The following is a 27,802-nucleotide window of genomic DNA, read 5'->3' on the forward strand; positions in this document are numbered from 1 at the left end:
ATTTTTTTGGAACATCTGAAAAGTCATATGAATCACATATGTAAAGTTAAACACAACTCATGAAGTACCCTTGGGCCAAATCAAAGTGGAAGCCCTCCAAACGAATATTTTTAAGAAAACGTTTTCGGGTGACCTGACTTTGAGGGGAAAAAACGGTATTATAAGTTTGCAATTTGGAAAAATACCAAGAAATAGAAGTTGTAGATAATTGAATTAGCTTTCCATCCATAGGTCGTTGGTTCCCAGGTGACGTCGGTACAAGGAGATATGGACGTTTTAAGGTCGAAAGGTCAGTGGGCTAGGCCCAACTCGGGACCAACCGAGTTGGCCCAAAAAAATGAAAAGAAAAATTTAGGCCCAAAGTGAGGGGGTGGCCGGCCATCATAGGCCCAAGACCACCAAATTAATGAATATTTTCCATGTGCCAAATAATATAAGGGACCATATATGTATTATTATCCATTAGATGATTCAAGAAGCAAAGAAGAGAAAAACAAGAACAAGAGGAGCAACATGAAGGGCAATTTCGGCCCTAGCTCCTCACTTTCACCCCTCAAAAATTTTGATCCAAAAATTATTGTCTTGTGGCTTTCCTACTATATTAAGGGTCCTCTACAATTTGGTGCAATTATTTGGGAGAATAGAGCACTTGTTTCATCAATCTCACACTTGGGTTAAGAGAAGAAGTTGAAGAGAAAATGTAAGAATTTATCCCTCCTTACTATGTTATGAAGGTTGGTTTATGTTGTAGTATATGAAAATGAGTAGAAATTATGGAAATAAGAAAGTTTGCAAAGTGGGGGTGTATGTATGGAGCTAGCCGTGTGTGTATATATGTTGTATACATATGGTGAGTTGAATTTTATGTTGTATTCTAGTTGTGGTTATGGTGGAATTTATATTGGAAATGAAAGTTGAATGAATTTGGTTGAAGTTGGAAATATAGGTGTTGGCCGTGTGGTATATGGAAATTGAAATGGAAATGAATTAATGTTGTTTAATATGTTAGTTGTGTTGTTGTGATCCTTGCAATGTAAATGAAAGTAAAATGGTTTAAGTTGGTATTGAAATGGAATGTAGAAGTTTATGTCATTTTAGTATGATTTTATGACCTTATGGAAATGAAGTTGTTAAGGTGCAAATTATGATGATTGTTGATGAACTTGGGATATGGAAACATGTTATGAATAAGTATGTTAAAGATTAGAAGTTTTGGATGAATTATGACTTTGGTGGAAAGTTTGTATATTTTGTATATCTTGTGAATATTTTGTGGAAATGATATGAAATGCTTCCGAATTGTGTTGTGATGATCTTGATTAGTAGTGAATACGAGAGTGTTGATATTGATTTGAAAATATGAAGTTGGAATGAAGGTTATGACATTATGTCGGAAGGTAGACTAGTTGTATTATATTGTGTTATATAGTGATTGTTGTGGTTGTTAGTGTTGTTGTTGGGTTGTTGTTGACTATTTTGGCCGAGTTGAATTCTCGGGGATGCTATATGTATAGGGGAAATGCTGCCCAAATTTCTATAGAAAAGTGTTGATTTGATATTTAAGTCCTAAAGTCTTAGGGTTAACATTTGGTAAATGTGACTATTTGTAGATTTTGGACGAAACGGGAAGTGAACTTGGAAAGGCGTAAAAAGCATAAAAGGTATGTAAAGCTATCCCGATTCTTCTTTTGGCATGTCCTAGGTGTACTAGGATCGGATTTGAGCCTCGGAAAATATTCTGTTCATCGGAATCCGCATTTGAAAATATCCCTTTTTCATTCAATGGAATTGAACCCTATAAGTATGTTTTGATAAAGACTTGTGTAAATTTCCGCAAATTGTCTAGAAAGTTATGAAATGTCCTTAGAACCTCTATAGGTGACCCCATAAGCTTAATATACGTAATTTGAGCCCACCGCTTCGTTGTCCCGAAGTGGGCCCACTATTTTCGATTTTACCCTTTTTGTGTGTTTATAACTTAATTTCAAGCGGTTCTAAAGGAAACACCTTAACTACTCTTCTAACTACCAATGATACTTATTCTAAATACTTTATTGAATCTCTGTAAAGGTATGATATTTTGTGTCTCATTTAGTCTCCCACTATTCCCGCTTTGCCTTTTATTGTACTATTGCCTTATTTTCGAACAATATAAAATGAAACGTTTTAACTATCCTTTTAACTACTAAGGAAAATTGTTTTAATGATTCCCTCGAGTCTGGTAAACTATTTTGGAATATGAAAATGATCCCAGAAGAATTATTCTTCCGTAACTCATTATGACATACGACATACACTTACTATGATTCTGTCCGATTTCATTGGTTTGATTTGTCATTCGATATGCCTCATTGAGTCTCTGGAAATATATGGTATTTTTATTGCATTTAGTTTCTCACTACTCCATTCGTGGATGCCTCAATGTTTCCCACACTGAGCCCGGGCCAGGATATGTTGTCAAGCGTATTCCACTGCATTGTTCGTCGTGCCTCGATGTGAGGGGGCAGGTATATATGTACATGGGTTGTGGAGTATGCTGTGCCATGTACACACATTCTGATATGATATGATCTGATATGGCCATCTGATATGATATGTTACGTTACGGGGTGATCCCCTATTCTGCTCCTTATGTGTTGTGGCACCAGCGTCGGGGGGGGTGGCCACGTTCTGTTTGTCGAGTCCCTTGACAGGGGTCGGATATGATATGGTATATGTTTCTGTACACACTCCTCATGTTTTGAAAATATGCATTTGATACTTCGGATGTTACACTCACTCCTCTGTAAGTTCTGTTTCGGTTATGATCTTGTTCCGTAATGGGACCAGGTACGACATATGTTTTCAGCGAATACTATTTATGCTATATGATCAGCATTTTGCTAATCTGGATATTCAGTTCATTTTCTGTATCTTCTGCTTCGATTATGACTTTGTTTACTACGTTCCGTGCTTTACATACTCAGTACATATTTCGTACTGACCCCCTTCCTTCGGGGGCTGCGTTTTCATGCCGCGCAGGTACAGACGACAGATTTGCTGACCCGCCTGCCTAGGACATATATTCTGCTATTTTGGGAGTGCTCTTTTGTCCGGAGCCTATATGTGGGTACAGTCTGCTGCTATTGTATATATGTATGCTATTCAGGGGTATGACGGGGCCCTGTTCCGTCTTATGATTCTGTTATAATCTGTAGAGGTCTGTAGACATACTTGTGTGGGTTCTATATATGGTTTGGGATGATATGATCTGTGACAGCCTTATCGGCTTACATGTACTATGTCGGTTCATTTATGATAATTACTAACGCCAATTGACTTTTACATTTCAAAATATTCTGCTGATATGCTAGTCTGGGTTATTGGGTACGTTTGGGTGTCCAGCACGGACACTAGTCGCGGCCTACGGAGTTGGGTCGTGACATTTTACTCCCCAGATTAAGCATCATATAGTTCTTGAAGATGATATACTCTGATCTTGTATGTTACATCCCGCATTTTCATGCGTTGGAAAGCGTGCGAGTTAAATGATATTAGTAACGAAAATGAGGTTATCCTCCCAAGCTTGTAATGGTACAGATGTGTTATAAATATTTGAAGTTAAACAAATCTAAGAAAGTAAGTTTTGTCGAGGTTCGAAATTTATTTGATGAAATACGGTCAAAGCTATAATAGCCCGTATTTTTGGACTAGGAAATTGAACCATCCAATATTAGCAAATTTACCCGAGCCAAAGGATTTGGTCATATTCAAGCATGAAAATAAAGAACTCAGTGTATACGAGGATGAAGTCCCGAAATGATTTAAGATGGAAGAGTGTGACGACGATGATTAAAAATAATATTTTATGTGTACCAAAAGGGACTATGGACTGGTGCTATGTCACATAATCATGGCAATGAGTATATGAAGTATATTAAAATAATTGTTATTAAATTGAATTGAGATCAAGAAATTAATTGTGGTATTAATTGAATAAGATGGATAATTGCCACTTACAAAAACTTACATGGAATCATGAGGTGGCAGCCATTTAATGGGAGGGACCACATACTTAATAGGTGGCATCAAAAGAGACTAAGTTGCTCTTCAAAGAGTACAAATATGCTGCCTAGGGGTGATGCATACGTGAATTCCAACACAAAGTCACTTGGACAATTCATATAGCAAGTAAATAAGAATAAACCAAGACCAAAAGAATTTTATTGAAGAATGTGGGCAGCCATACGACCATGGCTTTGAAATTCATCTTCACAAAAGAATTATGTTGAAGAAAAAAAATGATGAGCAGCCATACACGGCCAGCCTTAGCTTTGAAAAAATTGTTTTTAAAAATAAAAATAAAAATTGAATCATAAGATGCCCCAAACGTTTGAGGGAGGCAGCCATGGTGTTGAAGAAAAATTTGCATTGTTGAATATTTTGATCAAGTTTCAAGTGCAATACAAGTTCAAGGAGATGATAGCAACATTGGATATTAAGTTGGGGAAGAAGAAATTGTAAAATTGGAGCAATTGAGTGTAGAAATTCTCCCGAGAAAAATTTGGTAAGATTTTCTTATTTTATGGTGTAATTGTGTTAATAGTGTTGGAATAGAATTATTAGAATTGGATTGGACGAAATTGGAATTTAGAAAATGCATGAAATCGATGTTATAGGAAATTGTGGGTTGAAATGGGTTAAGAGAGATTGTTGGGTTGTTAGAATTGCTATGGGCTGAATTGTGAGAATTTATTACGTATATCTCTGTTGTTGGTATTTCTGTGTTAACAGGAGAATAACTGGAAATTCGGGTTAGGCGAACATATAGAGGAAATGCTGCCCGATTTTCGTTAAATCTTTAATAATGAAAAACCCTTAACGAGAAAGTATAAGTTAAGGAATAAGTTCTATAAGTGACGGCCTACGGATTTACGAACTAGAAAGTATAGTTACTAACGATAATGTTACTTTTTTATATAAATAGGCTAAAAGGGCGACGAGGCGAAAAAGATTCACGAATAGTCGCTGACAGGTATGTAAGGCAACTTCCTTTCTTTTTGGCATGTCTTAGTTTTCATAGGCTAAATTAGAGCCTTAAGGAAACTTCCAAATCCGAAATCCGAGCATGTTATGATCCGTGTACGTTCTTTGGCACTCTTATGTATGATCTGATGAAATATGAACCTTTATGTATTTGAAAAATCGCTTTTCGAACTTTGCGCAAAAAGGTTTCACTTTAAGGAACTTCGAAATATCCGAATGCCATATCTTTCACATAAATGCTCGGATTGCTCCAATATATTTTTATAAAATTTTGCATTACTTATAACGAGTATGTTTTTCATAAGCGGGCCCGACTTGGGTAAATACCCACCCGTGGGTCCCCGCGACTTCCTTTTATGAAATTCGGGAGATTTTGAAAGAATTTGTTAAGACTACTATTCGATTTTCAAATATGATCGTTTTGCTTATGTTTGAATTTATGATATTGATTTTATGCATATGACTACTCACGACTCTATTCGTGCATTTTGTTATTCCCTTCGCCGAGTCCCGGGCCGGTTCTGTTATCGTGCGCGCTTTGATATACTCCGGAGTTATGCTGTGTTTATGGTTCACCGAGCTACTCGCAAAAGAGGGTCGGGTTCCACATATATTTGGTGTTATGCTGTGTATGGCGTTATGTTGTGATGTGATATGTGACGGGGATACGGAGATTTGAAACTTTCTGGTGTTATGCTGTGTTATGGCGCCATCGACGGGTGGGCGACCATATTCTTCTGTACCCTATGCATTACTTACATATTTTTGAAAGTAAGCAAATTTTGATATGTTGGATTTGCACTTATGTTTGGTACTTCCATTTCGTTTATGTCTCAGATTTGCTTTCTGTATATTCTGCTTTGCATACTCAGTACATATTTCGTACTGACCCCCTTTCTTCGGGGGGCTGCGTTTCATGCCCGCAGGTACAGACGCACAGTTTGGTGATCCACCAGTTTAGGACACTCTCTTCTGCTGTTTGGAGTGCTCTTCTCATTTCAGAGCATACACTTTTGGTATATATATTTTGTTCGCTATGTATGTATATATTCGTTCAGGGGTACGGCGGGGCCTGACCCGCCATATGATTCGTTTGGTCTGTTTAGAGGTCTGTAGACGTATTTGTGGGTGTGTGTGCCTACTTCTGTACGGGTGTGTTTGGTATGATCCCATTCGTTATGGCAGCCTTGTCGGCGTGCATTCGTATATGTGTTTTGGGCCGTTGTGCCATTTGATAGCCTTGTCGGCTTTTGATACATTTGATAGCCTTGTCGTCTTTTGATACATTTGATAGCCTTGTCGGTTTTTGATACATTTGATAGCCTTGTCGGCTTTTGATACATTTGACAGCCTTGTCGGCTTTTGATATATGTGCATATGTTCGGCGATGTATATTCCGCCGCCTCTTCTGATTCTGATATAATGTTTTGTACGCGCAATCGCGCAAAATAATATTCGTTCTCAACTCTGTTTAAAAATGATGATTTAGTTTGTATGTCCGTTTGGGTGCCCAAGTAGGGCACCAGTCGCGGTCCACGGGGCTGGGTCGTGACATTGTATACCAAACTTATCAGATCCTGAGGTTGATAGAGCCTTTGTGATTAGATCTGTCAAATGATCATTTAAGGACCTGAGTGATCATCTACATCTTCATTCCTTACATAGAGTTGCATCACCGCCATATAATATTATTGCAATCACGCCAAGTACATTCTTGACTTGCTTTATAAACTGTCGTTATCTTATTACGATTTGATTGTCATGTAAAACAACATGGTATAACAGTAATCCTTCTTGGAAATAGATAACATATCTAGATTGAACTCTTATGCCTATCAGATAAATGCCCTGTATATCCAAAACGCTTGATAATATTTGTTAGGATAAACACATTCATGTTAGGAGTTTCATTTGCAAAATGCAATTGACCTTATTTCAATATCTCTATGTAGGACATAAATTTTATCATGCTTATAGTTATAGCAAGATAAATAAATGCATCAATTGCACAATTATATGGTACTTCAACACCAATCTAAATTCTCATTTCAACTTCTTTTAGCAGATAATCTATTGCTTTTGGAAACTCTTTAAGAGCTCGAATAATATTCAAGTCATCAACTAGCACAGCAATATGAAAAATTCTGGATATCATAAAGAGATAAGGGTAAACAAAGTCATCTTTGTACCCTTTGTTAATGAATATTCAGTAAGGTGATTAAATCACATTCACCTTACGTGATTTAATCCATATAAGGATTATGAACAAATTTCTCAAGAACTTGTATATGCTTCAGGCATTTTGAATCATTCAGAAATTTTTGAATTTTATCAAGTAAGACACTTAGACTGTGACAACATCCATTTACTAGTTAAATGGCGTGACATCTTCTGATGTCTGGACTGTAGGTCCAAAAAACTTTACGCTTACCAAGATGCATCATATCACTTGGTAATTATAGCATGCTTTAAGAGACGTAGAACTCAGATCCTCACAATCTTATACAATATTGCGCGTCATATTGTATCAAAGATATCGTCGATGATACATCATTTTGTATCGGTTCACAATTTGACATAACTTACTGAGATCTCATCACTTCATTATTTTTAGATACCTGAACCTCCCATAAGGTTTCATGAAGTGTTATGTCGTAGGATTTTCAAGAGCCCATTACCTCCTTATTATGATTATTTGGTCCTCCCCCTTTTCAAGGATTATTACATTTAAAATCGATTGGTCTACCATGTTCTATACATGTAGACTCTGTCCATCAGGGACATTAGGAGCATTTTGCAGATGAAATATGAAATAGTTAGGTCAGCAAATGCTTCTAGCATTTGACTTGAATTATTCGAGGATCATACTGATGATAATTCACAACATATTTCTTAACTACTTATTCTCTCTCCCTTATGTTAGAAAAAACTAACATATATCCCTATTTCCTTTGGGAAATCCATCTGTGTGCATCGTGGTATATCCATTAATCATATACCACATATCAAAAGCTATAAGATGGAAATATGTAGTTCCTAACCCTGAACCAATTATGAGGGGAGAATCTATTATAATTCATTGATCTGAAGCATACAAGTGCCGTTGTATGCAATATATCATAACTCAGACCAACACCTTAAGCTCTGTTCTCTTAAGCAATGATTTAGTTATATTATGAACGCATGCAATGCCAAATCAGTTTAGATATAAACCAACATTGTCAAGATGAATTGTCTTGATTACATATTCTGAAAATTGTGCTTCCAACTCAATTATTTTGAGCAAACAACTTCTTATATGTCAAACTGCCAGTTGAAAATAAACATACATGTGACCGTCTCATAGATGCATCTATTTATGACATCACATCACGGGTGAAGGGGCCACATTCACCTTTTATATTTTCCAGAATTTAAGGGATTCAGTCCCAACATTAGCTGGTGTAATCAACTTATCATGAGAACAAACAACACAAACAAATTCTTGAAGAATCATCTAGTTCTTAAATATATTTTGAATACTCAATTAACACATCAGATTTAAATCAGGACAACCAAAACAGTCATGTCAACTGATAAAATAATTTGCACTAGTAAACTTCAAATTTACCATGACATGTGCTATTTGTTTTAGTAAACTTCTGATTTACTGTTGCATGAGATTTTATATCAATAAACTTCTTGTTTATTGTGGCATGTGATCTCATCATGCTCAAGTAACGTTTCACATACGTATTTCTTACCCGATAACTCGGAGATAGTCAATCTTCCGACCATTTGTAGTCTGAATATGATAAACATTTTTCTCGCTAGTAAACTTCAGGTTTACTACAATTTATTTTCCGATCGTAGCAATTATGATCTAGGGTAAATGGTGCTATCATATATAATCTCTTCGAGAGACTTCAGTTTCAGATATCTACCACTTCAGGAGTAGATTTCAAGAGTTCTACTGATTCGCGAGTAGAATTCAGAGTCTTACTACTTCGTGAGTGCAGAGTTTTACTACTTCGGGAGTAAACTGCAGAGTTATCTACTCTTACTACCTCAGGAGTTATGCTGAAGTAAATTTTAGAGGCTTACTACTTCAAGAGTAAAGCATAAAATATTCAGAATATTTCTTTTCAGAATATTTCTTTTCAAATATTCTACCTCTTCTAGAGGTGAGTCGTGATATCTTCACCACCAAGGGCACGTCTGTATTGATAAGCTTTATTATTATTATTATGACACATTCACTTCAAGGATGAATCTATATTTATAGCTTTTATTAAAAGTTCTCATTCTTCAGGAATGGAACACAATTATCTGAACGTGCATTAAGCATATCAAATCGTGATAGCTTAGAACCTCTTTTAAGATATTGCTAATTCAGGAGCAAATCAAGACATACATATGAGGTAAAGATTTTTTCTCTAACATATCTTTCAGAATACACCTAGCTTCAAGGCAATTGCTACTTTAGAAGCCAACATGAAGCACCACGAGATATCCTTGAAATGACCGTATGCCACAACCATGCATAAAGAATATTGTCACTTCTGATGATCATATATTTCTTGCAAATTCTCATTTAGCCATTGAGGGATATGAAATTAACATCATAATCTCTCTTAACATTATTGTTCTTCAAGAACAAATAGTTTTCATGGATCAAACGAACCCAACGAGTTGTTCTATCAATAGCAAACTCCTAATAGCCATATATATTCTTTGTGAGGCCATCCTTTTTGTTAGCCGTCTCTATCGTTCTGCTCATATTTAAAGTCAAGTAATCGAATTTGAAGAACCCAAAAGATATGAACAAATAAGGTATAAAGCTTACCTGATGAACATGCAACAACATAACTGGTGTTTTGACTTTTAGACATGACAACGTCAAGTTCAAATAATAAAAAAAAAAATCAAACATTCCATGACTAAAAGTGTGTTTCATTCCTAATTGCCTTTTGAAAAAAAATAAAAAATCAAAACCACTCTTTGATATAAACTGAAGGTGATCAGTTGGCAAATGAATATAAACTATCCAATATCTCTGTTATGATATTAGAACTTAATTCACCCCGATTCTCGAAAATCTCTAAGAATTGCACCTGAAATAGAAATCAAACTCAAAGTAAGTGCTCAAAATGGCCGAGTCTTGTACTGATAACGTGTTACGAAATAATATTTAAAGTACTCGACAACAAAAAATGTAGCCAAAGAAGCTGAGGCAGATAGAGAGATTTTATTGCTCTTTCAATTGATGTACAAATGAACTGAATTGACTTCCTATTTATAGAAGAAAATAAGTAGCTGCGAGGCTTTTCAGAAGCTGCTGACAAGCTGCCACCTTGAGCTACTCGCAAGCTCTCTACTTGATTGCAAGCCTGAGGAAGCTGCTTGCAACCTGCCTGCATGAGCTGCTTGGAAGTTGCCTGTTTGATTGCAAGTTTATCCAATTGCAAGATTATCCTGGGTATCGTGTATTTGAATGGACATCCATAATACTGTGTATTTATAACAATCCGCTTATTTTTGAGTTTTTGGGCAAAAACATCACTTCACTATAATTTAAAATTAAACTACATCCTTGCATGATTACACACTCCCAAATTTGCAAGATTCAACGTCTGTTAGTTAAAGTGAAAAAAACAACTAAAAAACAACTATAACGGTTAAACCAAAAAAGTGACTTCCCAGAAATTGTAGCAAAAACATAGCTTGGGAAGTCCATTGATTAATTCCTCAATTAATTAGCCAGATTAAGAATATAATAGGGTTGTTAGAAGAAACCATAGCTCTGGAATATTACTTCTCATGACTAAAAGCCATCGTGCTAAGTGTGTTAATAATTATTCTTTTTGTTAAACACAAATTTTAGCTGTTAATCTCAAAATCACCCTGAACCTGCTTCTTGCCTAGATAAAGTAGAATTAGCTTAATTAGTGATAGTTAATTATTAGTCCTCGTGGAAATCATACTTTGCTTAGTACTCTTTATTACTTGATTGATCGCGCATTAGTGCGTGTGCGGTTTAGGGCAACACATATAAATTTAAATTATTTTATTTGAGTTTTATACTATGTTGAGAAAATAAACGGGTTTAATCATTCAATATTCAAATCTAACCACAACATTTTATTATTTAGATTCAAAAATCTTAATCTTAAAAAATGAAATAAACGCCCCTTACATCGGGTGAAGATGCCTGGCTAAGTGAAATTTACTTAGTAGAATAATTTTGATATACTGGGTAGTCCACTTTGCTTTGTTACATAATACATATTCTAGCTATATGAAAAATAAATTGTATTAAACAAGAAAGAATCTGCATAGTTTTTTTATAGTGAAGTTTCCCCCGTTGAGATTATAATGTTATTTTGGCCTTTACATATTTCTCACTGCAATATGCAGATTCCAGTTAAGAGTATGTTCAAAGGAAAACATGCCTTATTGTTCCTCAAAATTTCGTTGATCTCTGTAGCAGTCTACGTTACATGGTCTTAGCATATTTCTATTTCTTTTGTTTATCTAGCGGATATTGCCATAAAATAGTCAAGATCATACAAGTACTAATCAAATTTTACAAAAAGTGATCACCTTACTATGTAGGAAATAAGCATAAAACAAGTAGTTTAGAAATTCGTTTATGTAGGAAGTTGTGATTTTCAGATCATATCAAAAAGATGGTGAGAACCACAGGCAAAATATTTCCAGAAAGAAAATGGAAACCGTTGCTCGTGTGAGTCGTGATTATATTGTCGAGTTAAAGCATTACAAAGATTAAACTACACTGATAGATAAAAGATTCTATACAGTCAATTTATATAACTTAAATCCTATTTAAGTAATGACATTTGGATTCTTCATTCTGCGAGCTAGGTAGTATACATCATTTCTTTGAATTCCCTGCGATAGTGGCTGTAACAAATTGTCAATTTTGTAGTATTGTTGCAACATACACAATATTTGAAGTACTAATATTCATATATGTGGCTTCCTTTCCTAAATAATTCAACAGCGGTAGCACTAGGTGATTACTTAAGAGCATCTCTGGAGGGGCTGAAGCAACATGATCATCTTTATCACCTAATTCAATACTATTGCAGTGATAAGCCGAAATGTGCTTATGTCATACTGAAGAACCACAAGATGCTAGTGATCTTGCATTCTGTGTTCTTGAATTTGAACCCCATTCTATGGCTTCTGCGACTTCTCGTTGGCACTCTTTTGTAGATATTATTCTGTCGTCTTCAGTTGACGACATTTGCATTGGGGGTGGTGCTCGAGTTGGAGAAGCAAACGGTGAATCCAATTCTGTGGTGTCAGGTGTTGGAAGAGTACTGAGTGCAGTGACCACATCACTGATCAGAGGACGAACGGCTGGATCCTCTTGCAGACACATAGAAGCAATAGCAACTGCTTGATTGAAACTTTTCTTTGGGAAATTTTCTTCAAGAAGTGGATCAGCCAGTTCAATGTGTCTCCTTGTGTCTTTGAATATCGGTTCAGCCTGGAACAAGCATATTTTACTTAAACACAGAGTAAGACAACACTACGCGGAATTTAATAAATCAACTCCTTGTTGAATTTAGAAGTAAATGGAACATCAGCCATCAAGAGGGATAAAGAAATATTAGAAACTAGGTTATCTATGTCATTCAGTTATCAGTTGAATCCCCTACATTAGAAAGTGATACTGCATAAAAAGGGTAACAATCAACTATTTTTACATATAAATTTTTGGATTCCTTCAACATAAGAGAAGTACAGGTTCAAGATGTGGTATTTTTCTGAATTCCCTTATCGAAATTCCTAGCTCCGCCGCTGATCAATACTATTTGGATTCTTAACATATGCATCTCCTCCGTCTTACATGTCACCTCTAGTTCTTTTTAAGCTCACATTTTGAAACAGTATTTATTGAGCGCACACACTTGCAAGATAAACATTTGCATTTCATGTGTATTTCTTGCTTATGGATGCAGTGAATGATCTCAATGAGCACTTTCAGAGCATATAACTTTCCAAAGAACAGAATATACAGGAGTGTACAAAAATAGCAATCAGTAGCCCAAAAATTAAAGAGCATTTCTCCAATCTTTATTCCATTCATTAATTTTTATGGCAGCAATTTCTTGTAATGACCTTGAAAATGCATTTTAGATATGAAAGAAGCATAGATTTCTGCAATCTGGCTATGGTATGTCAAATTACAGCACATAAACACTATTGGGGTTGGATCATGTCATATTCAATGGTGATTGTTTCATCATGAAAATGCTCATTAAGGTGAAAGCAGAAAGGAAGGAGAAATTTTTCACTTACCCAGGTAACTAAGTTCTGCTGATGCCCGTTCCTCGTGATATCAACTGCTCTCTTTCCGGTGATTAGCTCCAATAAAACTACACCAAAGCTATAGACATCGGACTTGATAGTGAGTTTGCCAGTTTGTTGGTACTCAGGAGCACAATAACCATATGTTCCCATGACTCTTGAAGAAACATGGGTGTTCTCCCCTGTAGGTCCAACCTTGGCTAGCCCGAAGTCTGACAGTTTTGCATTATATTCCTTATCCAGCAAGATGTTGGACGACTTCAAGTCACGGTAAATCACCGGTGGATTGGCTTTATGATGTAAATATTCCAGTCCTTTGGCAGCATGTAGTGCTATTTTCATCCTTGAGAACCAGTCTAGTGGAATTCTATCTGGTTCAAGATCTGAGGAAACACATATATATGATTCTTCATTAGTTTGATAATATACAATATGTTACTTAAGTAAGCAAACTTAACACATAGCAAGTATATATGTTGGCAGTAGAATATGTTTTCAGGTTCTTCTAATATGGTATTTGGCTTTAATACCTCAGCAAGGGCATTAGAAGAGTTAAAATATTATGTAAATAATGTTGTAATATTACAATAACAAACTTCTTAGTACAAATACAGGAAGTAAGAAAACTAAGAAAAAAAAAAAAATACCAAGCAGATGATCCTCCAATGATCCCATTGGCATGTACTCATAAACAAGAAGTCTTTGATCTCCATCAGCACAATAGCCAATTAGATTTACAAGATTCGTATGGTGCAAAAGGCTTAACATCAACACCTCTACAAGGAATTCTCGGTTTCCTTGCAATCCATTGCGGTCAAGCTGTTTCACTGCTACAGTCTGGAAAAAATGAAGTAGATTAGTACATTTTCAGGCCAAAACAATAGCAAAATTTTCCCAGTGTTAAAGTACCTGGCCAGTTTTGTTGAGGTGACCCTTGTAAACACGTCCAAATCCACCTTCACCTATCAGACATTCTGATCGGAAGTTCTTTGTAGCTGTTGCCAGTTCCCTAAAGGTGAAAGTTTGAGCTGCAATGTTCTGACCGTCACCTTTGTTAGAAGCCTTTTGGTGTGTGACTTCTGCTAGCGCCTTTCTAGTATTTTCTGCCGACAAAGTTAGAATATTTATACATTAGGAAAGCAAAGCACCAGCTGAAATACTTAAATGACAGCTGAGGTTCCTGTTAAATTGTGTGGATCTCTTCCCTGAAAGCTGAAGTTGCTAGAGGTAACACTCTTTAACATATTTGATTTTTGTATCCTATTTTTTAAACTAGCACCTGAAGGTATTTTATTCATATATGGCATTGTAACCAGAACTTAGGACCTCTACTGCTTTGTTACCATATTGAATTGTGTGAACCATCTAACCTAATTCTTTATACAACCATAGAGAGATAGCTTATTTATTTTAGGTCTACCGTCTACAACAGTCTCCCTCTGTATTACTGTTCTATTCTATTGTTGTAAAAGTTGGCTTCCAAAAACCCATCTTGTTTTTTTTGGTCACAGTAGAACTCCCCAAAATGTGCAGAAAAATAGCTTTATGAAACAGCCTCCTGGCTTTGGTTCAGTGGTAAGCGCGCAACCCTTATTTTGTGCAATTCGATGCAGCAAACTAAAAGCTTACTAGTATTTAACTGGAGAAGGATAGAGGGACGAGCTCATTATCCACCAAGTTTAGGACAATGCGCCAAGCCCCCCTTGGAAACTTATCGGTTATAAAAAGAAAAAAGAAAAAAGTCCTTTATGAAGCAAAAGCTTAGTTTAACTTTAAATCTTGCCCTGACCAGGGGCGGACCTAGTAAGAAGCCAGGGGGTTCGTCCGAACCCCCTTCGGCGAAAAATTGCACTGTATATACAAGGTGAAAATTATTTTTTATGTATATATAGTAGACGTTGAACCCCCTTAGCTTCTTCATTTATGGCTTCTTTATATTTTTGAACCCCCTTGACATAAATCCTGGCTCCGCCACTGGCCCTGACTACAGTTGGAATATGATTTCAAAACCCAAGAAAGCAAAGAAAAAGTTACAACAAACTGAAAATGCCATTATAAATTTATCCTTTTTATGGAACATATCATAAGGACAGAAAAAAATGATAACAAACTCTTACCAGATGGAGGTTGTGGATGAGAATGCAGGTCCTGCTGTGGCTTTGGCCTCGATAATGAACGTGGACGTTGTTGCTGTTGCTGTTGCAGGAGTGTTTCTCTGTGATGAACAACACCTGATGTTTCTTTGCTTCTGCTATATATTCTTTTGAATGCCTTCTTTTCTTGCGACGAAAAACATGAAAAACAACCCATGCTTCTTTTTAATTTCTAAATTAAGATCAATTTCTTGCTTCAAATCTTCTAAAAGGGAAAAAAATTCTACAATCTTGATTCTATAAATAGGTAAAATTTTGATTTTCCAAAATGTATCAAATGTCTAGAGCGAAATTCTAAAAACTCAATCTTGATAAAAAAATGAGAACGCTAGAGGTGTAAACACCTTCAGAAATTTTGTTGATCTGTGAATGTATAATGGTGTATATAAAGATAGATAGATACCTATGTGTATGGATAGCTAAGGCTGTCTAAAAAGGGAAAACCTACAAATATGTTTTGGGTAATTAGGAAGGAGCTATTTTTAGCAGGAGGTAGAGAGAAGGAAAAATGCAGGGAGTTGTTTTCCGTTGAACTTCCCGCATAATATGGAGAATTTGAGAGGATATTTTGTGAAAAGTCGGTAAATAAACGAACTTTTGAGAACCAATTTGGCGCGGACCTAAAGTTTGATTTGTCATGTTAATATTACTCCATTATTTTTGGCTTTCTTTCATGGTAATGTCTTCCTTGTATACATATAGGGGTCATTGGTTGGATGAATTAAGAAAATGCATAATACATAAACATGCCTTCAAACTTAGTCTCAGCTGGCAAGTATGCCCTCCAACTTTGAGTGTGTAGAAGTAAGCACTCAATCTGTATAAAGTTGAACACATAAACACAAATGCTCACGTGTTTTAGAGGTGTCTAGATGATCATTTTGTAAGTTGGAGTATTCATCTGACAAAGTGGAGATAAGTTGAGGTGCCTACTTGTGCACGAAGGGTATACTTGCTGGCTGAAGCTAAGTTTGAGAGCATATTTATCTATTATGCCTTAAAAAATAAAAAATCCGGCATAAAATCTCATATAAAATAATGCATTGTTGGTTGAAGGAATTAGCAAAAATCATCCACGTTATGTAGTTTTTGGTTGGCGCTATTAAAAAATATATGCACACTATGTTATGCGGATATAATGCAAAATAAGAGTATCAGTATTAGTGATACGGAGATTAAAATAAAAAAAAATAAAGACATAAATGTCCCCAAAGTAGCTAGGTATATTATTGGTATTTAACATTTCCTGTATTATTATTGCTCATTGCAAAACAATCTGTATGTAAGTTATTCATCTAGCTTCATTATTATTTATAGCATAAACAATCTCCATGTAACTAGAATGTGAACGAAAGGATCGTAGTGTACATTAGCTTCCCTCTTTTTAAACTTTTTTTTTCCCTGTTAGAAAGAGCACAAACTAGGGAGGAAATCAACTCTTATCATCAAAGCTCAAGATGATTTCAATTCCTCGAGTCTCATTAACCTTTTGCAGAAAGATGACCCCTCACTAATTACATAAAAGGGCAATAAAACTGTGTCTAAGAACTTTTGTATCAACGAGGTTGTGTGAATATGCGGCTAAGACCAGGCTCTCCATCAGCATGACCTTTTTTTCTCCAACTCTCTCTCACTCCGTACACTTCATTCCACATCCCAGCTGCCGCATAAACATTAGATAGCGCAACAGAGGCAGTGGAAACCTGTTTCTCCTTTTTCATCATCTTTTCAGCTACCTTTTTTCCAATTTCGACGTTTTCATACAACTGACAGGCCCCTAGAAGTGCAGCCCAAATAGCACCAGTAGAGCACCTATCACTTAGATGATTCTCTTCCATTTCCTCCACCAAATGCCATGCTTCTTCAAGCCTCCCGTTACGTCCCAATAAATCAATTAGACATGTATAGTGTTCTTCATCGGGGATCAAACCATACCGCTCCCTCAGTTGCGTAAAATATTGCATTCCCTCGTCGACTAAACCACAATGACGGCAAGCAGTTAATACTGCAATAAATGTCACTTCATTGGGCTTAATTCCCATGTTTACCATACGCTGAAAAAGTTCACGGGCTTGGAAGGCAAATCCATGAACAGCAAATCCCAGGATTGCAGAAGTCCAAGAAACAACATTTTTCTCTTCCATTGCATCAAAAAGTCGTAGCGTGTAACACAAGCTACCCGATTTTGAATACATGTCAACTAAAGCTGTACCAACAGCCACATTGTCATCTGCATCCGGTAACGCTCTAATAATTTTCGCATGTATTTGCTTTCCTTTGTTCAAATCTGTTAGATGGGAACATGCTTCAAGAGCCACCACAAAGGTCAAGCAGTTTCCTTCTAGCCTAGATCCTTCTTCTCCAGAATACATCTTAGCCAATAAATTTAAGCATTCTTGGGGCAAATCCTTTTGCACATACCCTGTCATCATGCTAGTCCAAGAAACAATAGTTTTATCGGGCATATCCTCAAAGAATGCCTTAGCATCTTCGATGAGTCCATTATTAATATAACCAGATAACAAAGAATTCCACAGTGGAAGGTGTCGTTCAGGTAGCCAACTTTCAAAAGCTTTTCGCGCTTTACCAATATCACAGCACTTGCTGTACATGTCTATGAGTGCACTACCAATAATCGCTCTGCTCTCTTGAGCAGTGTTACATGAATCCACCAAAGTGATAAAGAGACCATGGACTTGCTTCCCAGCATCGAGCAAATGCATCTTAGCGCAAGTAGTTAACAGAGGCACGAATATAGTATGATCCGTAACTAAAATCTCAACAGCATTCTCCATCGACAAAATGTACTTCACGGCTTCATCATACATATGATTAAATACATAACCCCTTATCTTTACAAGCTTGGAAACAAGATCCCTCTCCGATCCAACAAATACTTTCTCCGCCGATTCAACTCTACTACAATAAAAATACATGTTAGCAAGTGAATTTCTACAACTTAACTCAAACCCACTAACAATTGCATAACCATGAACTTGCATGCCCAAAATCAAATCTTGTACATACCCACAGCCAGATAAAACCGTCGCAACGCTATACTCATCAGGCGCATAAAATTCTCTACATTTCATTCGATAAAACAACTCCAACCCTTCACACACCTCTCCATTCTGAACATACCCAGAAATCACCGCGTTCCACGTCACCAAATTTCTCTCAAACATTTCATCGAACACCTTCCGTGCACATTCAAGAACCCCACATTTCGCATACAAGTTTAAAAACGCGGTCTCAACAATGATGTTCCCAGTAATGAATCCAGATTTTACAACATGGGCATGTAAATTTTGTCCTAAAACAAGGTGCTTTGGAGCAGAACCAATGGCACTGACAATAGCTGTGAAGACGAAGTGATTGGGCCGGGCTTTCGGGTTTGAATGGGCCTGATGGATCATATTGGAGAAGAGATGAAGGGCTTTGTGGGGTTGATTGGAACGAGTGTATGATGATATGAGAGTTGTCCATAAGGTTGTGTCTTTGTGAGGCACTTGGTCGAACACCTTGTGTGCAATGTTAAGAGAGTTGGGGAAACCAGAGGAAATGTAGTTAGTTATGAGATTAGTAGCGTAAACAGGATTAGTGTCAAGGCCGAGTTTGATAAATAAAGCATGTTTACTCATTCATGCGTTATTAAACATGAAGGCATTTGGCCAATACACAAGATCAAAAGTATGGTTACCGTTGCTTTATTTCTCTCTTTTTTCCCTCCAAAGGAGCTTGTCCGTTAATTTGAATTTCGGGATTTATTTTTTTCGGTTTGCTAGAGTTAGAGTTTCTTATGTTTCACCCTTTCTGTTTCAATTTCTATGACATAACTTTGAATTGATATGATATTTAAAAGAGCAATAAAAAAAATTAAACTTGTAATCTCCAAAAAGTATTTATTGTTATAAAATAATAAAATAAGCAAGAAGAATATTGTGGTGAAAGAGAGAAGAGATATCTTTATTTCTCTTGTTAGGTATTGATTTACAATGAAGGGGAACCTCTATATTTATAGGGAAAAAGTGATTTGATCCCAAAATCACTAACCCTAATATTTCTCCTAAAGATAGACATCCATAATAATAAATAATATTTATAACACTCCCCCTTGGATGTCTATTTAATACATAATGTGCCTCGTTAAAACTTTACTAGAAAAAACCCAATGGGAAAAAATCTATTGAAGGAAAAAGAGTACACATTTCTAATAATACGCCATTAGGTTGTCTAATTAAAAACCTTACAAGGAAAAACCTAATGGGACAAAAATCTTGAAAGGGAAAAAGAGTACAACGCGTATTGACTCCCCTGATGAGAACTTCAATCAAAAACTTGAATCTTCACATCTCAATCTTGTGCACCATCTTCTCGAAAGTTGCAGTTGGTAGAGACTTGGTGAATAAATCAGTTATATTATTGCTCGAACAAATCTCTTGCACGTTGATATCACCATTTTTCTGATGCTTGTGTGTCAAGAACAACTTTGGTGAAACATGCCTTGTGCTTTTATGAATCCTCTCTTTAGTTGGGATATGTATGCTGCTGCATCTTCAGTCTTTGGATAGAGTTATATTGTTGAAATCACTCCAAGTGCATTCCTGACTTGCTTTATAAACAGATGTTATCTTTATATGATTTGACTGTCATGTAGAACAACATCGTATGACTATAATTCCCCATAGTCATAGCAAAATATATAAATGCATCAATTGCATAAAGATATGACACTTCAGGATCAAAAAATTCTGCAAGTTTCTCATTTCAACTTCTTTCAGCAGATAATCTATTTCTTTTGAAAACTCTTCAAGAGTTTCAATAATTCTCAAGTCATCAACTTGCACTAACAATATGAAAGATTTTGATTCACAAAGACTTAAGGATAAATACAGTCATTTGTACCCTTAGCCAGTAAATATTCATTAAGGTGATAAAATCGTGTTCACCTTGCTTAGCTTAATTCATATAAGAATTATGAACAAATTTCTACAACTTGTATATGCTTCAAGCATTTAAAATTCTTCAGGAATTTTCATATAATTTTGTCAAGTAATTCATATAGGCTGTGACAACATCTATTTCTATTTAAATGATGTGACATCTTCTGGTGTCTAGACAGCAGGTCCTATAAGCTTTACGCTTACCAAGATGCGTCATTTCACTTGATAATAATTTCTGCGTTAGCATGCTTTAATAGACGTAGAATTTAGATCCTCACAATCTTTTACAATATTGCGCTATATTGTACCAAAGATATCGTCGACGATATATCATTTGTATCGGTTCCAATGTGACATAATTTATTGAGATCTCATCACTTCCATTATTTTTAGGTACCTAAATCTCTCATGAGGTTTCATAAAGTGTTATGTCGTAGGCTCTTCAAGAGCACATTGCCTCCTTAAAATGATCATTAATCATTTTCTCCTCTTTCTTTTCAATGATTATTACGTTTGGAACCGATTAGTCTACCACGCTTCATGCATGCTGTAGACTCTGTCCTTCAAGGATATGAATTTAATAGGAGCATTTTGCAGCTGAAATTAGAAATTAATTTTGGGTCAGCAAATGCTTCTAGAATTTGAGTTGAATTATCCTTTAAAGAGGATCATACTAATGATAATTCATAACATATTCCTCGGCTGCTTATTCTCTCCCCCTTATGTTAGAAAAACTAACATATATCCTATCCTTTTTGGGGGAATCCATCTTTGTGCATCATGGTAGATTAATTAATCATATACCACACATAAAAAACTGTTAGATGAAAATATTTGGTTCCTAACCCTAAACCAATTATGAGGAGAGCATTTATCATAATTTATTGGTCTGAAGCATACAAGTGATGTTGTATACAATACATCATATCTTAGACCAGCTTTGTTCTCATAAGCAATGGTTTAGCTATTTATCGGAGGCATTTAATGCCAAACCAGCTTTGATATAAACCAATATTAACAAGATGAATTATCTTGATTACATAATCTGAAAAGTGTGCTCTCAACTCAATTATTTTGAGCAAGTAACTTTGCATATGTCAAACTACGAGTTGACAATAAACACACATGTGACCGTCCTATCGATGCATCTATTTAAGACATCACATAACAAGTGAACGGGCCCATATTCACCTTTTATATTTTTTTTCAAAATTTAGGGAATTCAATCTCAATATTAGCCATTATAATAAACTTATCACAAGAACAAGCAACAAAGATAAATTCTTGAAGAATCTTCTAGTTCTTCAATATATGTCAAATACTCAATCATTTTTGAATCGGGGTGGCCGAATCGCTCATGCCGACTAATAAAATTATTTATACTAGTAAAATTCAAGTTTACCATGCCATGTGCTATTTGTTTTAGTAAACTTCTGGTTTACTATGACATGAGTTATTGTTTTTGTACCAATAAACTTTTGGTTTACCGTAACATGTGATTTCATCATGGTTATATTTGTGTAGTACAATTTGAAGAATAAAGAGGGTAACCATTCATATACATATTTCTTACCCACTATAATTTTCAAGATATTTAATCCTCCAATCATTTATAACTTCAATATGGTAATCATTTACTTTAGTAAACTTCAAGTCTACTACAACTTGGGTTTCGATCATAGCAACTTTGTATATTACAATCAAGAATGAATGACATAATAGTATATAAGCTCTTCAGGATCCTTTAATTTATTCTCCATAATCACATATTGTTCGGACACTACTGGTGTCATAATTCTTGTAGACAAATAATTAGGCTCTTCTGGACCTTGATCTTTAATTTTGTACTACCAAATATTGCTTAGACACTGCTGGTGATTAGATCTTTCTGATATCATGTAAGAAGACAGTGAACTAATTTACATTTAAAGATAATAAATTCATAATAACGAAAAGTAAACATTATGTTCTAAACTTCAGTATTTCAAACATCTTCTTCAGGGAGATTCACTATTAACATCTGAATATTTCGTATCTTAATGATGACCACATAAATATTACATCCTTGATCAAGAAAAATACATGAATCTGTTATTTCCTTCAGGAAAATCAATAACAACTAATCATGCTATCAATGTGGTTATAATAGAAAATATTCTACAAAATCTTTTTCATTTGCCTTGGAACGATATATAATAAAAGTATCCAAGATGATTTGACATACGACAGGTACGTGCAGCAATGATCTTCATACCACAAAATAACATCTGTATCCTTTGTTATTTTATCTCTTCAGGAGGTGTGTTGTGACATTTTTTCATTCACTTCGAGGAATGAAACTTGACTCATTTAGATAACTTTATACATAATTTTCAATATCTCATTATTTCTCTCAACAACAAGAAAACACCGCTCAATATATTTCTCAAACCTTTTTCAGCTTGTCAAAAGTCATGCCAATACTTCTAGACCATCAAAATACATATAGAACCATTCCTTAGTTATGTTGTAAATCCCAACACTTCAAGAAAATTGCTGCAAATTAAATAGACAAATTTCCTTCATTATCTTGCCACCTTAAATAATTAAAATTGAAGCTTGCAGATAAATAAGAAAAATCTTTACATTCATTATTTCCAAATAGGTATATGATTTTAATTTTATCATTAATTCATGTAGTTGGGTGATAATATAAATTGATGGCAAGAAAAAAGAACAACAGAGTAGTTTTGATTTAACACTATTCTTATGTGTTTAAAACATAAGCCATGTAGACAGATGCAGGGGCGGACCTACACGTAATTTAGAGGTGCTCGGGCACCCGTTAAACCCGACGCGGATTAGGTATTGTCATATAAACAATATATGAAAAATGGGTATAAATATTTAAAAAGCACCCTGGAAACCAAAAGGTTTAGTGGGTGCTTTGGTTTCCAGGTCCAACTTAAGTGCTTCGGCTGGTAGGTTCTGTGTTCGAACCTCCGTGCCAGCATTTTAATATTTTGTTAGACTTTGTATATTTTAGTTTTCCTACTTTTTAGTTTATCATAAAAGGTAAAAGGTTATACCTTTCCCAAAAATCAAACAAAGACACACACAACAACTAAAACCCTTATCCCCAAAACCAAATTTCAATCTTCATCAGTTCTTCTCCTATTCTTTCCAATTTCGTTTTTTATTTTCATTATCATTGTTCACTAATCTCAAAACACAGGTATTTTAATTTTTTAAGAGCTAAAAATTTGAATTAGGGTTTTGGGGGATTTAATTTTTCTAATGATGTTTGTTTATTTCTAATCTTCTTGCTTCTGTTTGGGCAGTTGTCATCTTTTGTTAATTGTTATACATAGTTGTTTCATCTGGGGGATTTAACTGGAAGAAGAAAAAGGATGGGAAAACTGTAAAAGAAGCTCATGAACACTTAAAAGTGAGGTCTAATCGCCTTTAATATGGTGTTCTTGCCATGATTGTTTGTTTACCTAGCTTTGTGTTTTTCTAATGGATAAATGCTTCTTATGTTGCATTAATTTCTAGGTTGCCTTTTGATTACAATAACTAATTTGAAAATATTTGCCCAAAGTAAAGGTTGTAGCCTATAACATGTTTTGGCATTAGTATTTATTAGCAGAAGATTAAGGAGGCAAATGATCATCTGGGGGATTTAAGTACAATTAATGCCCTGTTTCAGTGAATTTTCAGATGTGGGGTCTTTTCCAACATGCTTAATTCTTTTTTAATTGTGAAGGAATTTGCATAAAAGTTGTTACTATTAATTTATATATAGTAGTAGAAGTAAAGACTCAAGATACCATCTGAACTTGGGGGATTTAATTTTTCTAATGATGTTTGTTTATTTCTTAGTTCTTACACATTACAAGCTAAGGGCTTCTATATTTTCTCACCAATCTTCCGTCTAATGGTTCATAACTGGCTCGTTGCTAATCATATATTGTTGATTTGAATACCAAATTGTGGATAGTGTAATTTGTTTTTTTTTTGTTAGTTTTTTGGCTAAGAACTTTTGGCTCATGATAATAGAACTTGCAAAATTGTAATACTAGTGTTCTTTGTTGTCTGGAAATGAGCATATTTGTTTCTTTCCTTTCTAAATTTGGAAATGGTTCTTTCTTTCGGTATGCTACATTTAAAAGGAGTATTAATTGAATCTTGTTTTGTAGGAATTGTCTTAAATCTTGTGAATCGGATGGATAAGTTTGTCACCAGGTTAAAACGCGGACAACCAAGCTCTAGTTCTACTATTCCACCTGTTACTTCATCCATACCTTCGGAAGTTCAGAGGGATACAAATCCTTCAAATATCAATTTCAATTATTTGAAAGCAGACCCGGCAAACAGAAGGCCTATTGCAGAATATGACCCTAATATACGTGATGAAGTTAGAAGATATTATATTCAAAAAGGACCTTGTTAGCCTATGAATCATTATTTTCCTAAAACTCAGTTTGGGAAGAAAAAGAAAACAATGCGTCAGTTTCATCCTGGTTGGTTCAAAGGTCGACATTCCAAGTGGTTAGAGTACAGTATATCAAAAGATGCTGCTTATTGTTTGTGTTGCTATTTGTTTAAAAATGAGCATGATGTTCGTGGAAATATGGGAGATGCTTTTACGAAAAAGGGTTATAAGGGTTGGAACAAGGCTAAGGAAAGATTCAAATCTCATATTGGAGAGGTAAATAGCATCCACAACAAGTGTTTCAACATGATGATTGATTTGATAAATCAATCACAATCAATTTGCACTTGTTTTGACAAGCGTAAGGAGAAAGACAAAAATGAATCTCGACATCGCTTGGGTGCTTCAATTGATGTGGCAAGGTTTCTCTTAAGATTAGGATTGCCGTTTCGTGGTCATGATGAGAGCATATCATCTACAAATAGAGGTATATTTCTTGAACTTTTGCAATGGTATGGAGCCATGAATCAGGAAGTTGGAAGCATTATATTACAAAATGCTCCAAAAAATGAAATGATGTGTTGTCCAAAAATTCAAAAAGATATTGTTGATGCTTGTGCAAAAGAAACAATCAGAGCTATTATTGAAGACTTGGATGGTGATTATTTCGGAATACTGGTTGATGAATCGAAGGATATATCACACAAGGAGCAAATGGCACTTGTTCTACGATATGTTGACAAAAAAGGTGAAGTGATAGAGCGATTTGTTGGTATTGTCCATGTTAATGATACATCTGCACGATCAATGAAGGAAGCAATCTATTCTTTTCTTTCGGATCACTCATTAAGTCCATCCCAAATACGTGGGCAAGGTTATGATGGTGCTAGTAACATGCAAGGAGAACTAAATGGTCTTAAAAGTTTAATTTTGCGTGATACTCCATCTGCATATTCCACCCATTGTTTTGCTCACCAATTGCAGTTGACACTTGTGGCTCTTGCGAAGAAAAATACAGATGTGGATGATTTTTTTTTGTATAGTTACTAATGTATTGAATATTGTTGGAGCATCTTATAAGCGCAGGGATTTTCTCAGACAACATCAAGCTGCAAAGTTAGAAGAGTTGCTCATTTCTGGTGAAGTGCACACAGGACGGGGACTAAATCAAGAACGTGGGCTTCAACGACCAGGTGACACTCGTTGGAGTTCTCATTATAAAACATTACAGAATTTCATTGATATATTTCCATCAATTCTTTATGTTCTTGAATTTGCTGCATGTGAGTGTCCAAATTATATCGATAGACTTACAGCTGAAAGTCTTGCGGCTAAGATTAAGGGGTTTGATTTTGTTTTTATGTTGCACTTGATGTTGGAAGTTCTGAAGAAGACAAATTATTTGAACTGCTCATTACAGAAGATGGATCAAGATATTGTCAATGCTATGGGGCTGCTCAATACTGCAAAGCAAGAATTGCAAATGATGAGGGATAGGGGATGGAAATCATTACTCGATGATGCCTTTTCTTTTTGTAATAACCATGAGATATTTATTCCGAAGATGGATGCTAACTACATTCCTGGGAAGTCGAAACGTAGAGCTCTTGATGTTACATATTCTCATCATTTTCGTGTTGGAATTTTTTATCCTGTTATTGATTTGCTGCTTCAGGAGCTTAATAATCGTTTCGACACTGTTAGTACTGATTTACTTCTTGGTATGGCTTGTTTACATCCAGCTAAGTCATTTGGTAATTTTGATAAGAAAAAGGTAATGAGGTTGGCTGAATATTATCCGAATGAGTTTGATAGCAACAAGCTTCGAGATCTCAGTTGCCAACTTGATAATTTCATAGTGTATGTTCGAGGTTCTGATAAGAGATTTTTCAATATGAAGGGTATTACTGATCTTGCTAAAGTACTGGTTCAATCAGAATTGCATCAGACCTGACCACTTGTTTATTTGCTTATCAAGTTGACTCTTATTCTTCCAGTTGCTACTGCTTCTGTGGAACGAGCTTTCTCATCGATGAAGTACATCAAAAATGAACTCCGCAGCAGTATGAGTGATGAATTTTTAAATGGTTGTTTAGTCTGCTATGTAGAGCGTGGGATATTTGCAACTATAAGTAATGATGCTATTATTCATCATTTTCAGAAAATGAAAAGTCGTCGAGCGCAGTTGTGATTTGTGACTGCAGGTCTTTTTTTTGGATTAGACTTGAGACTAAGTCTTTTTTTTTTTGGGATCGGACTTGTGACTTCTGACTAGAAGTCTTTTTTTTATCAGACTTGAGACTAAGTCTTTTTTTTTGGGATCGGACTTGTGACTACTGACTAGAAGTCTTTCTTTTGTATGAAACTTGTGATTAAAAGCCTCTTTTGGTAATGATAATATTAGTTGCAGTTTTCTTTTAGTGTTGCATTCAAATAGTTGTGCATTTATATTATGTCATCGTTAGCAACTCATGTTAAAGAAAATGAGGCAGCCACGACCCTGAAATCCTGGGTCCGCCTCTGGACAGATGAGATATGAGCACAACCAGTAAACTAAACTAGAGAATTTATTCAACAAAATATAGTTATGTGTATCTGTATAAGGTATAATTTGAACTAATTAAAGAATTGAAAGTATCCAGCAAGTCACGTCATTATCCTTCACAGGAAAAACCGTTCATACTTGGTAGTGAAAGGTTTTTTTTTCTCATTTTTTTTTCATCTCTTCTGGAGATGGGTCGTTATAACTTCACAATCAAAACGCACGTCCGTAGTTATAAGCCTTACTGCATGCTCTCACATTCACTTCAGGGAATGAATCTGTATTTGTACCTTTATCAAAAGCTTCCGTTCTTCGAGAAGGAAACATATATAATCATGTGAACGTGCGTAATCATATAAAATTATAATCTCTTATAACCTCTTTTAAAATATTGTTACTTCTGGAA

The 27,802-nt window shown here is 35.4% G+C and overlaps 3 protein-coding genes across 6 annotated transcripts; 1 reads left to right on the top strand and 2 right to left on the bottom strand.

Annotated features, from left to right (window-relative positions):
• Positions 1-11,759: 11,759 nt before the first annotated feature.
• LOC132611182 (probable serine/threonine-protein kinase PBL26) lies at positions 11,760-15,999 on the bottom strand. Its single transcript, XM_060325597.1, has 5 exons — positions 15,462-15,999; positions 14,254-14,447; positions 13,992-14,181; positions 13,336-13,727; positions 11,760-12,520 (listed from the first exon to the last, which is right to left on the bottom strand). The coding sequence occupies exons 1-5, from the start codon at positions 15,652-15,654 to the stop codon at positions 12,140-12,142; spliced, it is 1,350 nt and encodes a 449-aa protein (XP_060181580.1). The 5' UTR covers positions 15,655-15,999; the 3' UTR covers positions 11,760-12,139.
• A 702-nt stretch (positions 16,000-16,701) lies between these two features.
• LOC132610710 (pentatricopeptide repeat-containing protein At2g22070-like) lies at positions 16,702-19,337 on the bottom strand. The gene is made up of 2 exons (XM_060325067.1): positions 18,525-19,337; positions 16,702-18,416 (listed from the first exon to the last, which is right to left on the bottom strand). The coding sequence occupies exons 1-2, from the start codon at positions 19,136-19,138 to the stop codon at positions 17,054-17,056; spliced, it is 1,977 nt and encodes a 658-aa protein (XP_060181050.1). The 5' UTR covers positions 19,139-19,337; the 3' UTR covers positions 16,702-17,053.
• A 4,454-nt stretch (positions 19,338-23,791) lies between these two features.
• On the top strand, positions 23,792-27,442 carry LOC132611296 (uncharacterized). Of its 4 annotated transcripts, XR_009571532.1 has the most exons (3): positions 23,792-23,872; positions 24,619-26,047; positions 26,275-27,442. XR_009571532.1 is itself a non-coding variant. In XM_060325727.1 (2 exons), exons 1-2 carry the CDS (start codon positions 25,873-25,875, stop codon positions 26,806-26,808), a joined length of 747 nt encoding a protein of 248 aa, XP_060181710.1. In that variant the 5' UTR covers positions 23,994-25,872; the 3' UTR covers positions 26,809-27,438. The 4 variants fall into 4 exon arrangements, 2 of the variants coding, with proteins under 2 accessions (XP_060181710.1, XP_060181712.1); XR_009571531.1 differs by lacking the exon at positions 23,792-23,872 and having other exon boundaries at positions 23,991-26,047; XM_060325727.1 differs by lacking the exon at positions 23,792-23,872 and having other exon boundaries at positions 23,994-26,047; positions 26,237-27,438.
• Positions 27,443-27,802: the final 360 nt, after the last annotated feature.

The sequence above is a fragment of the Lycium barbarum genome, chromosome 9 (genome assembly GCF_019175385.1).
Source record: "Lycium barbarum isolate Lr01 chromosome 9, ASM1917538v2, whole genome shotgun sequence".
NCBI classification, from domain to species: domain Eukaryota; kingdom Viridiplantae; phylum Streptophyta; class Magnoliopsida; order Solanales; family Solanaceae; genus Lycium; species Lycium barbarum.

Coding starts and splice junctions, on each gene's coding strand:
- LOC132611182 (XM_060325597.1), bottom strand. CDS start 15,654: ATGGGTTGTTTTTCATGTTTTTCGTCGCAAGAAAAGAAGGCATTCAAA. Junction 14,448..15,461: donor TCATCCACAACCTCCATCTG/GTAAGAGTTTGT, acceptor CTTTGTCGGCAG/AAAATACTAGAAAGGCGCTA. Junction 13,728..13,991: donor ATTGGAGGATCATCTGCTTG/GTATTTTTTTTT, acceptor GTGTTTCCTCAG/ATCTTGAACCAGATAGAATT.
- LOC132611296 (XM_060325727.1), top strand. CDS start 25,873: ATGTGGATGATTTTTTTTTGTATAGTTACTAATGTATTGAATATTGTT. Junction 26,048..26,236: donor ACGTGGGCTTCAACGACCAG/GTGACACTCGTT, acceptor TGATGTTGGAAG/TTCTGAAGAAGACAAATTAT.
- LOC132610710 (XM_060325067.1), bottom strand. CDS start 19,138: ATGAGTAAACATGCTTTATTTATCAAACTCGGCCTTGACACTAATCCT. Junction 18,417..18,524: donor ACGGTTTTATCTGGCTGTGG/GTATGTACAAGA, acceptor TTTTTATTGTAG/TAGAGTTGAATCGGCGGAGA.